At 40.5% G+C, this 14708-nt stretch overlaps 1 protein-coding gene across 3 annotated transcripts in view; it reads right to left on the minus strand.

The window, feature by feature from the left end:
• Nucleotides 1-14708, minus strand: part of sufu (suppressor of fused homolog (Drosophila)) — a 160021-nt gene that overhangs the window by 91400 nt on the left and 53913 nt on the right. For all 3 annotated transcript variants that reach the window (XM_068002081.1, XM_068002080.1, XM_068002077.1), the window contains exon 3: nucleotides 2809-2945. In XM_068002081.1, the coding sequence (XP_067858182.1) occupies nucleotides 2809-2945 (137 nt within the window). The remainder of the gene's footprint in view (nucleotides 1-2808; nucleotides 2946-14708) is intronic.

The following is a 14708-nucleotide window of genomic DNA, read 5'->3' on the forward strand; positions in this document are numbered from 1 at the left end:
TCAGACAAAAAGGAAAATCTAAACTGCAGACATGCGAAATGCTGCAACTTTATAATATAGTATTCAGCATTATCACTTTCCAGCTTAATTTGATAAATTTTTATAATCATTTATTAAGATTGCAAAGAAAATGTAGCACTTAAAAGTGCCAAATGTGTCACTAAATATGTCTTAGTTATGGTTCAATGCTCCTGTCAGAAAGCTGCAACTTGGACCCTTAAAAAGAGATCACCACTTACTGAAAACGTTCTCTATCAATAGCACCCTGGCTAAGTTGGCAGCTTTTGGGCTGTGAATTTCAAATACTGACTCTCCTTGACTATGGACTGTCAGTCTAAATCTGTGGGATGAAGTTTCAGGTCAATGAGACATCACAGAGGGCTCTCGCCAATGATGGCCCTGTTCTTTTGCTCCACTGGTCTCAGCCACAGCTGTCAAAATAACCACCTCAGGTTAGTGACTACCCTTTAAACTGTGATCAAGCAGTTTATTAACATCTCCTCCACCCTCACGAAACAAAGGCAGCAGACAATTCATTGCGTGATTTAACCAAGTATCCATTCATCAATATTGAATGAAGGCAATCTTTGTTGATGGCCCAAGATGATACTTATTGAATGTGGCAATTCACGTCAATAGGCACCTAGAACTTTCTACGGTTCTTATTTTATCAATTTGCATTTAAGAATACCAGTCAGTTTCTCTGGAACTGAACAGTTTCCCTTTGCAAAATACCTGCATGATGCTGTTTTAACCATCTTACATGCTGACTCTAGCAATACAAAAATACAAGTTTAAAAATTCAACATTGGCAAAAAATCAGTTTTACTATAGCTACAGTAGACAGAACAAAGCAACAAAAAAAAAAGAGTTCAAGAGTAAAAAAGTAAGGATGAATTTATACAAAACTGAGTACTGTGTGCAGTTTTGGGCACTCCATTACAGAAAGGAAATTAAAGCCATAAAGTGTGTTCAACATAGTTTCACCAGGAACATGCCAGGGATGGGACACTAGCTATGTGGACAGACTTGAGACACTGCGATTATGTCCACTGGAGCAGAGAAGGCAAATAAACGTTTAATGGAGGGTTATAAAATTATGAAGAGTTTGACAGAGCAAATAAGGAAAGACAATTTCGCCTGGTTAGGGAGTCAATGAAGGGGGTCATCAATTTAAAATCACCAAGAGAGTGAGGAGAGAGGTTAGGACAAATGTCATTGCACAGAGGGTTGTTGGAGCACGGTATTCTATGCCACATTGAATGGTTGAGGCCAAGACCGTAGCCTCTTAAGGGAAAACAGAATCAATTTTGGAAATAGAGGAACATACAAGGCTATGAGGAGAATCTGGCCAGACGGATTTGTTTTGGGTTGCTCCACAAAAAGTTAGCACAGACAATATGGGCCAACTGGCCTCCTTCTGCGTTGCAAACTTCAATGGTTTTATGGGATAGAATGAAAAATGTAAAACTAATTCATCTAAATAGCAACTTCAGTCAAAATAATGAAATATTATAAAGTTGATCTTTCTGTGCAGGTGATCAGATGCACTGAGTACTCAGCATATTGGAAGGGCTCTGAGCCTGGGGCAAAATGGTGGCATCAGGATTTCCCAATGACACTCATTAGAATAGTGAGGGCAGACTTCAGGCTCACGTGGAGGCACATATGTGGTTGATAGCACCTGGATGACTTGATGTTTGGGCACACAGAAGCATGGAGCACAGGAAGCCAAATTCAAAGGACTGTTGCAGAATCGCCTGAAGTTCCTGAAAGGTATGTGTGTGTTTTGACTGCTCCAAATACTTTCAAAGTGTTCAAAATTTTTAAAAGGTGCCTGAAGGTTTTGTTAAAAATGCTGCAAATGTATTCTTGACTGAAGTTTGCCCTGGCATCTAAGTGCTCTTTGTTGTTTTAAAATTCCATCCCTTAATATTGGTTTTCTGCTCCTCTGGCAGGAGAGGATGGCAACAGCAAGAGGAGGAAGGCAAATGGTTCCGCAGTTTGACGAGGAGATCATGAGAGTGCTGTGGCAGGCTGTGGAGAGGCGGAAGGCAGTATTGTACCCTGCATCAGGCAGACAAAATGTCAAACAGCTGGATGTAAAGCATAGCAGCAAATAACAGGACTAAAATCAGGCTGAACTGTCCAAAGCACGTGGATGCAGTACCAAAAAGTAGTCACTGACCTTGTCAGAAGGGGAAAGGCATGGTACAGGATAGTTATGCTGCTCATCAAGGTGATGATTTTTGCATTCGCGTCAATACATTCTGCCACTCATAATCTGTTCTATTGCATGCATCCTGAATGTCTCCCATCTTCACTCCTCCGTACCTGCTTTCAACACCACTCATTTTCACAGCACAAGCATACCTGCTGCTAGAAGATCCCAAATTATCATGTTTCCTCATCTGTCAGAAAAGCTTTTTTCTCTTACTAGCCCCTGTTCTGACATGGGCCACTTCATACCCGTTTCCTTTCTTATAGGAGAAAGCAGACCACAGTAGAAGACAGCATCTGACAAAGGGCGGAGAGAAATCCTTCATGATGGCTCTACCCACTTTGAGAAGCAGGGAGACATTAATGTTAAGACCCATCAGTGAATGGCTCCATAGGAAATTTTATACCAAGGGAGAAAGAACAAAAATGCAATGTGGTTCAAAAAACTGCCACGTAGTACTGCATTAGGTTCTAATTACAATACAAGCTGTCAAAGCTTTAGAAGATGGCTGTTTTTTTAAAATCAAAACCAAATCTGGCCTACTTTCTATACTGAATATCAATAAATGAACAATTACAGAACTTTACCTGACTGGAATACATATCTGGCCAGACCCTGCATCAGCTCAGCTGGCCACGTCGGCGGTGCAGTTTCGCCAGCTTCACGTCTTAGCCGGAAAGTCAGTTCAAAACCAAAACCACTTGGTCCTTCCAGTCCTGTAAATCTAAACAGCAAAAAAAACTGCCTTGAAAAAAAAATCTTAATTCCCTCTGTACCAAGCATCTGTTTATTATGACACAACTGTACAAAGACAATATGGACGTTCACCAAGTTGTATTGAAAGACATTTGAAAGTAAAAAAACAATACATGCTACCCACCTCAAAATTCCCCTGTATTTAACACAAAGATCCTGCAAACAATATAGTTACAGAAACCGTTATTTTTATGATTACATTTGTGAGGTAGTGGGTTTGATGAGCTTAAGAAAAAACAACTGATCATTGAAACTATGTTAGATGCACTTTCATTTTTTAAATCACCTTTTACATCAGTAAAAGCACACACTAAATTTAATGGTAGGGATTCCAATATAAATGTGGACATTGTACAATATTTTCTTCCCAGCAAGAGGGGACAAATAATAATGCCAGTGAAGTAATATTGCAACATTTCTGCTTGTAATCACAGTAGCATCCGGGGAAAATTATGCCCATTTCAATACAGTCCCCACCGCTTATATTGGATGCATTCGTGCAAACCCAATTTATCCACTATACACGGTGGCCGGTGTAACCTGACGGCCGAGATCCTGGAGCTAGTCAGCAATGCGGCGCGGGACAAGAAATCTGTAACTGCAGTTAAAAATTGGACATTAATTCCAAAGATGCAGAACCATTTAATAAAGCTTCAATTTGCATGTTACTTATTTGAATACATAGAGTACATAATCTAGGCTTGTATTCCCTGGAATATAGAAAGATAAGAGGTGATTTGATTGAGGTTTTTAGGATTTGAATAGGGTAGAGAGAAATTTTTTCCGCTGGTGTGGGAATCTAGGACAAGGGGACATAATCTTAAAATCAGAGCCAGGCCATTTAGGAGAGAAGTTAGGAAACACTTTTTTGCACAAAGGGTGGTAGAAGTGTGGAAAACTGTCCCACAAAAAGCAGTAGACGCTAGCTCAATTAATAATTTTAAATCTGAGATCGATAGATTTTTGCTAGCCAAGGGTATTAAGGGATATGGAGCCAAGACAGGTAAATGGAGTTAGGATACAGATCAGCCATGATCTCAATGAATGACAGAACAGGCTTGAGGGGCTGAATGGCCTACTCCTGTTCCTATGAATGGTTAAACACAGAAACCGTGCTATCTTCTTACAGTTTTGCTATTGCAGCACGGGTGAGTTTTCTTTATGCAGCATTTACTCAGATGATTTACCGAAGTCGACCTTGTCTCTAAACGGAGAGACAGTAACCTTGAGTTGTTGTTGTCAGTGTCCCATCACATGGACAGCGTGAGACCAGTTTTTCTTTCACGGCAGTGCTGTGCTATGAAGGGACTTACACATGTCAATGTATACGCTTGGAGCCTGGAATGTTGAGACATTCACAACTTAAGTGATACTGTTCAGATACTTACTCGAGGTTTCTTATCAAACTGTTTGGAATTTCTTACAGGAATAGGGAATAACCGACATTGTAGAGAAATCACACTCTAACTGCCCGAAATATTAGGAATGAGTCCTGGAAATCCAGGGCTCAAATCCCAGGCAACTCAGTCATATGTGTGTTCATATTTCTTATTGCTGGTTTATCCTGTATTGAATTTTGTGGATCCAGAAATTTGGAAAGGGCTGTTTATAATGTTATTAAATCCTAAATCAGAACAACATGTTTCATGAGTATCAACAACTTGATATATGTACAGTTAATGGGAGCATTTACACTGTGTACATGGCCCTTGAGGTTTCTCAGTATGCATCTATACAGCCCACAAAGACAAAAGCTGGATACCCTTGCACTATGGAGTCACCCCAGGGTGCGTGGGGATACTGTCAGTTTGTGATATCACCAGAGCAGCCCAACAGCAAGGGAGACGCTACATGAGAATTTCCAACCCAGCAACCAAATTTACAGGTCCACAGAAACGTCAAATAGTAGCAAATCTCATAGTAGTCCTGTTTAACTACAAACTAGAGACAGTGTTGAAACTACGTAATGGCTTTTCATCAGGGACAACAATACCAAGAGTAAATGTACATCCAGAATTGCTAATGAAAAAAACTATCATTCTTAAGATACTTCAAAAATTTCACCTGTTCGACAAAATACAAAATCTTATTTCTTAGATATGTCTAAATTATCCTACACTAATATTAATCACCTATGCTGCAGCTGCAGATTAAGAATCAAACTGACACTTTCTCATCTGTATGGCTTAGCTATATGTTGTCTTTAACAAGGCATCAATGGGGCCTACAGAACATATTTTACACTGAAGATGTAGACCAAACATCACAGATTTGTACTGAATTGTTAAAAAAAACTAAGAATCAACCACCCATCATATTTCCAACATGTTTTGTTTTATTTCAGAATTCAAATATTTGCAGCTCCCCGCTTTAACCTGTGCATATGAGCACAGGTTAACGCCTCTTGTAAAATTATAGACAAAGAATTTGGATGTGAACACTTTAGGTATTTGTGCGCTGATAATCGCCACTGTAATTTTGATGCCATTTTATATTTTTATACATGTTGTGTCTGTATGTAAACTTTGTGTTTCATGCTAAACTGGGTCCAGTATGACTGCACTCCAGAATGACATTGGTATCGTAAAATGGAGCCAGATTTTTTCACTCTTGGTTCATGTCAAGACTTGCGTCTTTGTGGAGACCTGATGGTGAAACAGGTCTTTTGAAATGCCAGTCTGAAGCTGAGATCTCTATCCCAGCAGGCTTTGAGATAGCTTGGAAACAGATGCTGACTAAATAATGCTCGTTGTGTCAGAGATCAATTTTCTGGTGTCAGTCTGTAGCACAGATGCTCTTTTGTTTTCTACCAGCCAGTGATTTTTATCTCTGTGGATACCTGGGAGTGGACTGCACTGGAAGGTAATTGTGATCTATTTCTTCTCTACTATATTTTCTTTTTTTAACCTCTTGCGAGAGGACAGCGGTGGCAGCCTGGTTAACAGACAGCTGCATGGCTGCTCAAATCTCATCATTCCAGTAATAGGCACAACTCAAGCGGAGCAAGTCAGATGGCTCTTTAAAAAGAGAGACAGTTGAATAATCTTATTTTTTTTTAATGGCAGAGACCTGCTGGGCCAAACGGCCTGTTTCTGTGCTGTAAATACTATGTAACAAGTCCCACTCACCCATCACTTCCTCACTGACCTACGTTGGTTCCCCTGCCCCAATGCCACAAATTTAAAAATGTTATCCTCTCGTTTAATTCCTTTCATGACTTATCTCATCGACTATCTCTGTAGTCTCCTCCAGGCCTACAGCTACCCTCCACCCCCCACACTTCCCCAAGCTCTCCGTTCCTCCAATTTTGGCCTCTTGTGCATTCCCTGCCTCCCTTCGTCCTGTCAATGGCAGCTGGGCCTTCAGCCATTTAGGTCCCACGCTCTGGAATTCCCTCCCTAATCACTCTCTCCTGCTGTTAGACCCTCCTTAAAACTCAGCTCTATGACCAACCTTTTGGCCATCCTTCCTAATATTTCCTTCTCTGGTTCGGAATCCATTTTTGTTTGATTACACCTCTGAAGCATCGTGGGATGTTTTTCTGCATCAAAGGCGCTATATAAATACACATTTTGTTGACTATGATTATAAGGGACATGAAACCTGACCAGCCTCAAGTTCTGCTCTGTATTGCTACCAGATTTCACATAGAAATTAGAACCACAGAGGTTAACAGCAAAGGAAGCTGCCGTTTGGCCCATTATGGTTGTGCCAGCCCCACGCTAGAGCAATCCAAAATTCATCCCACCGACTTGGAATTAGTTCTCCAACAGCAACATTTCTGTCAGTTTCGAATATAATTTCAGTGTTTTGCAAGCATTTAGTCAACGAAGTTTCTGCCCCTAAGCAGATTCAAAAACTGACGTTCAAATGCAATTATATATGCTCTTAATATTTTTTCCTTGAGGTTATACTCTATTCTGTTTATTAAAAAGGACAGCTCACTCCCAGTTGTGAAACAAGTTCCAATAACTATAATCACAAAAAATTCTGTCGTATCCTAAACCGTGTGGCGTCAAGATGACAAAAATGAAGCACTATCTATAATTGATCGCTTCCTTTTTGACCCAGTACACAACTAATTAAAAACCAGGTTCATTTAGAAAATGGCCCAGTTTGTTTCAGTACAATAGCCCAGAATATAGACATTGTGACTGGCCAGGCAACAGAAGGAGAGGCCAGCCAATCAATTCAAATACAAGCATCTTGTGGGTTTTATTTGCATACATGTTTGATTGACAGCTCTGAGTTTAAGAGATATATTTAAACTTTGTTTGTCGCAGTCAAAACAACAACTTGCATTTATATAGCGCTCTTAACGTAGTAAAACGCCCCAAAGCGCTTCACAGGAGTGTTATCAAACAAAATTTGACACCGAGCCACATAAGGAGATATTAGGACAGGTGACCAAAAGCTTGGTCAAAGAGGTAGGTTTTAAGGAGCGAGTTAAAGAGAGGTAGAGAGATTTAGGGAGAGAATTTCAGAGCTTAGAGCCTAGGCAGCTGAAGGCAAAGCCACCAATGGTGAAGCAATTAAAATCGGGGATGCGCAAGCAGCAAGAATTGGAGGAGCCCAGAGATCTTGGAGGATTGTAGGGCTGGAGGAGGTTACAGAGATAGGGAGGGGCGAAGCCACGGAAGAATTTGAATACAAGGATGAGAATTTTAAAATCGAGGCTTTCCCGGGCCGGGAGCCAATGTAGGTAAGCAAGCACAGTGGCAATGGACGAATGGAACTTGGTGCAAGTTAGGATAGGGGCAGCAAAGTTTAGGATGAGCTCAAGTTTATGAGGGGTGTAAGATGGGAGGCTGGCCAGGAGAGCATTAGAATAGTCAAGTCTAGAGGTAACAAAGGCATGGATGAGGGTTTCAGCAGCAGATGAGCTGAGGCAGAGGCACAGACGGGCAATGTTACAGAGGTGAAAGTAGGTGTTCTTGGTGATGGAGCGGATATGTGGTCCGAAGCTCATCTCAGGATCAAATAGAATGCCAAGGTTGCGAATGGTCTGGTTCAGCCTCAGACAGTGGCCAGGGAGCAACTTGGAGTCGGTAGCTAGGTAATGGAGTTTGCAGTAGGAACCGAAGACAATGGCTTTGGTCTTCCCAATATTTAGTTGGAGGAAATTTTTGCACATCCAGTACTGGATGTTGGACAAGCAGTGTGACAAATCGGAGTCAGCGGAAGGGTCGAGGGAGATGGTGGTGAAGTAGAGCTGGGTTTCGTCAGCGTACATGTGAAAGCTGACGTGGTGTTTTCGGATGATGTCGCCAAGGGACAGCATGTAGATGAGAAATAGGAGGGAGCCAAGGATGGATCCTTGAGGGTCTCCAGAGGTAATGGTGCGGAAGGGGGAAGAGAAGCCATTGCAGGCGATTCTCTGGCTATGACTCGAAAGATTAGAATGGAACCAGGCAAGCACAGTCCCACCCAGCTGGACGACGGAGGAGAGGCGTTGGAGTATCATGTGTGACTTTGGTCAGGGTTGTTTCAGTACTATGGCAGGGGCGGAAACCTGATTGGAGGGATTCAAATATTGAGTTGCGAGAGAGATGGGCATGGATTTGGGAGATGACAACACGTTCAAGGACTTGAGAGGAAAGGGAGGTTGGAGTTGGGGTGGTAGTCTGCAAAGACAGAGGAGTCAAGGGTCATTTGAAAAAAGTATTTTCAGTCTGTCTTGTGCAAATTCAGAAGTCCAGCTGAAGCCAGCAGAGACAGCTAAGCCAGGGAAACCGAGTTAACAAAAGACACCACGTAAAAGATTAATATTTACAGACCTTTGATCTGGTCCAGTTTACAATGCATTTCAGCGCAGGAAACGTGACCTGGTTATTTTTCTACTTCTAAGGATATTTAAACCTGCAGCTATGGTAAAACTAGTGTGCCTTCCTTCTGCTCATTTACATACCTACTGGTTTGTCAATTTATAGCCTAAGCAAGAGTTACTGAATTGTTTATTCTACCATCTTCCACAGTCAAGAATGATCTTTCTTGGAAGAGAGTGTTGATTTTCCAGAGCTGGGGGGGGGGGGGGGGGGAGTTGGGGGGAGTCAATTTTGAACAGTAAGAATCCGTTATTGATCAGGCAGGGACGGAAACGTTCAATGCATTCAAAGAGGGTAAATCTTGAAGCCCAGATGCCCTGCACACAAGAGTACTTAAAAGACATAAATAAATAGCAAAGCTGGTTACATTTTCACGGGGATCCTTACAGAATAATTAGAATCAGAAAGGTATTATGTTCCTTTCTCTTCAATCTTTAAAAAAGACAAAAGGACAGTTTTGGAAATGACAGGCTGGTGAATCCAATGTGTCATGGCTAAAATGTTAGAGGTTACCCTGAAGGGCATCATGAAACACTTGAAGGAAATCATCAGGGCAAATCAGTCTGGCTTTTGTGGGGCGGTGGGGAAAAAAAGGTAGGAAACTGAGAAAAACATCATACTTGACAAACTTAACTCCATCAATTAGTCTACAACAGACCCAGACATGACAAAGGAAAACCCCAGTGGTGGAGAGCTTTGGCAAAGTCACCTGTTCCTCCCAAGCATGTTACACTTATCACGTCATGTCTCAAATTACTCATGTACTGTATACCAAAATGTTATTTTCTGAAATAAATCTAATTTTCATTTGAACGCATCAATACCAACTGCTTCCACCATCTCCCTAGGGAGCCTGTTCCATAGATTGACCACTCGCCCATTGAAATATGTTTTCTGCTTTCCCCTCCACTTCCTCTTCCCCACTGAAGTCTATGGGCCAGATCTTGCCGGAGCGAGGCATTTTGTGACGTACATCATTAGTGAGACATTTCCCTGCACCCTTCAGCTCGAAATTCTTTTGCCCCGTAACTTGCTGGAAATGCGAGCTTGTAGTAGCGTGGCAAGCTTGCTGGAAGTGCCAACTTATAATAGCAAGGCGAACTTGCTGGAAGTACAAGATTATAATGGTGTGGCGAGGGCAACGGGGCATCTGGGACCTTAGTGAACAGCGGGACCAACAGTGCATCTAGTTAATCAATGAGATTTAAGGATTGAGACAGAAACAGAGGAACGACGGATAAGGAGGGTGAATTAGAGTGGGTGAGTTAAGAGTCAAATCAGGTACAGAAAGAGAAATAAAGAGGGAGAAAAGAGACATAAAAAAAATTAAAAAAAAGTGAAAATTAAAAATCTGACATTTTTAAAATCACTAACAATTGACAAGAAGGAATGAGATTAAACAGTTTAAATTGTTCCCTTTCTGGGTCAGAGAAGTTGATTGCCATTGCATTAACAATTATCATGTCGTTAAAAAGGTACTTACACTGTTAAGTTCCAGCCCTAACTTTCTGTAGTGAGTTTAATGGGCAATTAATGTGCAAAGCCAACAAGTTCTTTGAAATAACAGGGAGGCTAAAGGCAAGATGCAGTTTGTGCAAAGCAAACATTAGAAACATAGAAAATAGGTGCAGGAGTACACCATTCAGCCCTTCAAGCCTGCTCCGCCATTCAATGCGATCATAGCTGATCCTCTATCTCAATATCATATTCCCGCTCTCTCCCCATACCCCTTGATGTCTTTTGTGTCTAGTAATCTATCTATCTCCTTCTTAAATATATTCAGTGACTTGGCCTCCACAGCCTTCTGTGATAGGGAATTCCACAGGTTCACCACCCTCTGAGTGAAGAAATTTCTCCTCATCTCAGTCCTAAATGTCCTACCCCATATCCTGTGACCCCTCGTTCTGGACCCCCCAGCCAGGAGAAACATTCTCCCTGCATCCAGTCTGTCTAGCTCTGTCAGAATTTTATACGTTTCATTTAGATCCCCTCACATTCTTCTAAACTCTAGTGAATACAGGCCCAGTCGACCCAATCTCTCCTCATACCACAGTCCTGCCATCCCAGGAATCAGTCTGGTGAACCTTCGCTGTACTCCCTCTATGGCAAGTATATCCTTTCTTAGGTAAGGAGATCAAAACTGCACACAATACTCCAGGTGTGGTCTAAGGCCCTGTATAACTGCAGTAAGACATCGGAACGGGGTAAGTTGACCAGCAAGTTCTGGCAATTCACAACTCACAGCGTATCTCTTAATCCCCTGAACTTGCTAGCCGATTTGTGCATTAATAACAGCATGCGTCAATAACACACTATCATTTTTGCAGCAAGATTCGGCCCGGTGTTCACTTCAAGTCATCTCCCTAATAAGCTAGTTAATTTGAGGAAAAGCTTCTCTCTCTTTTAAACTCTATTTTTGCACCAATTAAAGGTTTCAGGAATTGATATTAGCCAAAATGCTTCTTAGAAAACTTCTACATCATCATCTTAAAAACAAAAGTATTTGGCAGCTAACTACTGTAGGGTAATCTCCTCTGCAACACATTTACTGTCAAAACAAGTAGTCAAGCCGACTGGTTTGCGTTCAAAAGCCGTCACAGTATTATTTGCTGTATATCTTCTTGCTCTTCAAGAAATGAATTAGAGTTAAAGGGGGAGGAAGAATGAGATTATCACTGCCCCTCAGTGCATGTAAAGCATATGCCTATATTGTCCAATCCTCCAAAAATCTTGCTAATCCTACTGAAAACGAACCCGAAAAATACTGCATTTCAGTAGGTGTGAGGCAGTTTTGTTTTGCACCAATGCTAAGTTGTATTGTAGTCCAGGCCCACCCTGACTGGAGTGAAGGAGAGGGAGATTCCCTCCTCCAGGAAGACTTATCCCTCCTTGCTCTGGAGACTAGCTGCTTCGAGACTATTAGGAAACGTTACAAGAATAGAAAGATGATGAAAGAAAACTATTTCATTTCATCGAATAAACTGATGACACTGATGAAGCAGGATCACTAACACTTCAAAAGTCATTAAATAGCATGAACTTTGAATATCTGAATCCTTATTCCTCAAGGCTCAGCAAATTACAACAAGCATTTTACTGTAATTTCCAGAAAGATCCTACTATCCAAGTGAGGTGGCCAAACATTGCCATCTCAGAACAGACAAAAGATTACATGAAATATCCCAGCTCCAAATAAAACTACAAAATGCAGGGGGAAAAAATCTAAAACAAAAAAAATCAAGCAAATCAGAAAGCAAGTGAACAGTACTTAAATGACTCAAAAAGATTCCAAATGAAGGTAGTTTATTTTTTTGAAATAATTTACCTTGATTGTGTCCCATACAACAGACCTTGACCATTTATGCCTTGCTAATGAGAAAAGAAACAATAGCTTATAAAAATACTATTTTTAGATTCTTGGCAAAACACAGCCATTAATTCTCCAACATGCTATGCAATAGAGTAGTCAGACATAGGTTCAATCCCCCATTCTTGAGTTCCAATTAGCCATGATGTTGTGGAGAGGAAAGAAAATCACAACCACTCAAGTCACATTCTAACACTGCGGCTTAAGTAGGTGGCTGACAGCAGACTTTCAATCTTACGTCTTAGAGGATCAAAAGTGACCTTGAAAATGAAAAATCAGTAGGCAACATGCAGTATTTTGGCTCAAAAGCAAAACATACACATGCTTCAGAATACTCAGCTGTTCTGGTATGTGATAGACAATTGAAATCTAAAGCAAAATGATTACAGGAAATCTTTCAGATTGTTTTAATAGACAAATAATTTGGCAATACCAATCCTTTAGAAGCTATAAACTATAACTAGACTGGCCAACATTTACTTTTTGACAATTTTTAATTCTTATTTTGGCCATTTTTCTACTTGTGCTACTTATGGTGTTAAAATAAAGTTATAAATCAAAGCAAATATTTGAACTTTAATAGCCTTACCAGGCTTCTATTCACTTCCAACACACAAAGATTGGCAGCCATTAAGTCTGGCACAAACAATCCTGAGCAGTAATTTTCTATTATTTTGGCAGAAGCCCAATGATCCAGTAATACTAAAAAATCATTCAAGCCATAAAAAAAAATCAAATGTATTTAAATATTTTCCAGTCTTTTCAATGTTTTGATCAGAATTTATTTCAGTATAGCCAGAAAGTCAAAACAGAAGCTAGTCAACTCTACTATCCAAGGAAACTAACTTGAAAAGATAGGTGTTAATAAACTGGAGTAATGTCTGAATATAATGTGCTGGGTTTATAGTTGTTGGCAGCAAGTCTCTGCAAACTTGGTCATATTCCTTCCCCTTCTTTCTATTTCCATGACTGGCTAAGAGGCTGGTGCTGGTAAATTAGATATATTTGATCTATAATAAAAGGGCTTTTAATTTTCAATATCTTCTTTTGCTTGGAAGGAGCATTTTTAAAAGGCTAAATAGATGCTTCAGGTGATCAGCAATCAGAAAACATCACCACTGCCTCAGAGTCTGCTAAATCTCAAGAATATTCACATCTTGGGGTGGTTGGCAGACCTTTTTAGAAAAAAAAAATTCACTCCCTCCCCTCCCCCCAATCTCACACTTATAACCACAGTCTTGAATTTTACTTCTCCATCCTTTTGCTTCCTCAAAGCTTGGTCCAATTTTCCATTCTAATTTCCTTTCCTCACTGCTCGAGGTGTTATTGGAAGGTACAGTGGTCAAACATGGCTTAGGTACTTGATAGTCAGGGGCTGAACTATTTGACTGAACTTTGAGAAGCTACCCCATCAACAGGTTCTAGATCCACAACCAGTTCACAGCTAGATTTGTATCTTCACCATGCAAACATGTTCAAGAGGTACAAACAGGCTACAGAAGAAATTCACTGGGATGATAGTGGTGATGAATGGCTTTAGTTATAAGCAGAAACTAGAGAAACTGGGGCTCTTTTCATTAGGCAAGTTAAGAGACGATCCAATAGAGGTATTGAGAATTATGAAGGGTTTTGAAAGATAAATCAGGGGAAAACTATTTTCACTGGCTGGTAAGGCGATAGCTAGAGCATAAATTTAAGATCACCACTGAAACAAAGGAAGAGATTAGAAGAAATGCAAAATAAAAACAGAAAATGTTAGAAACAACAGGTCAGGCAGCATCTGTGGAAAGAGGAAAGTAGGATTAAATGGTTTTTTTTGAGTTTGGTGACCCATTAGCCTGAAAGATTAACCCTACCCTCCTCTCTCCACAGCTCAGTGTTTCCAGCATCTGCAACATTTTCCATCTTGTTTTATGAGCAGAAAAGTTTATTTATTTATTTTTACATAGAGGGTTATTAGCATATGGAATGCCTTACCACAAAGTGGTGGAAGCAGAACTCAGATTTTAAGAGGGAACTAAATAAATATTTGAAGAAAAATGTAAAAGGGTATGAGAATAGGGCTGGGAAATGGTACTAACTGGATAGTGCTTTCAAAGAGCCAGCAGAGCCACGATGACCTGAATTGCCTCCACCTTTGCTGTAATACTCTATGATTCGACATGGAACATATGGGATTAGTCAATTTGCCTCTCGTGTTCCATGGTGCCAGTGTTTTTCTTCCATCAACATGAAAAAAGTATAACCTAAAGCTTCACAATATGACATCCAAAGGAGGTACACGTTTGTTTGTTTTTACATCCCTTCTAGCTGCTTTAACTCATTTTGAGTCACTTGACCTCAATCTCTGGTGGCCAAAAATCTTTCCACTTCATCTCAATGAATTCTTCTGGCATCTATCCTATCCTTAATCATTCCTTAGAATGAACTTTTTAATCAAGCAAAATTTAATCAACTCTCAACTTCCCCTCTGCCGAAATCACCATTCTTGGAACTTCAATGTTTCTAAGTTGAACTATTTCTATTGCTCTCCCAAGAA

The sequence above is a fragment of the Heptranchias perlo genome, chromosome 21 (genome assembly GCF_035084215.1).
Source record: "Heptranchias perlo isolate sHepPer1 chromosome 21, sHepPer1.hap1, whole genome shotgun sequence".
NCBI lineage: Eukaryota > Metazoa > Chordata > Chondrichthyes > Hexanchiformes > Hexanchidae > Heptranchias > Heptranchias perlo.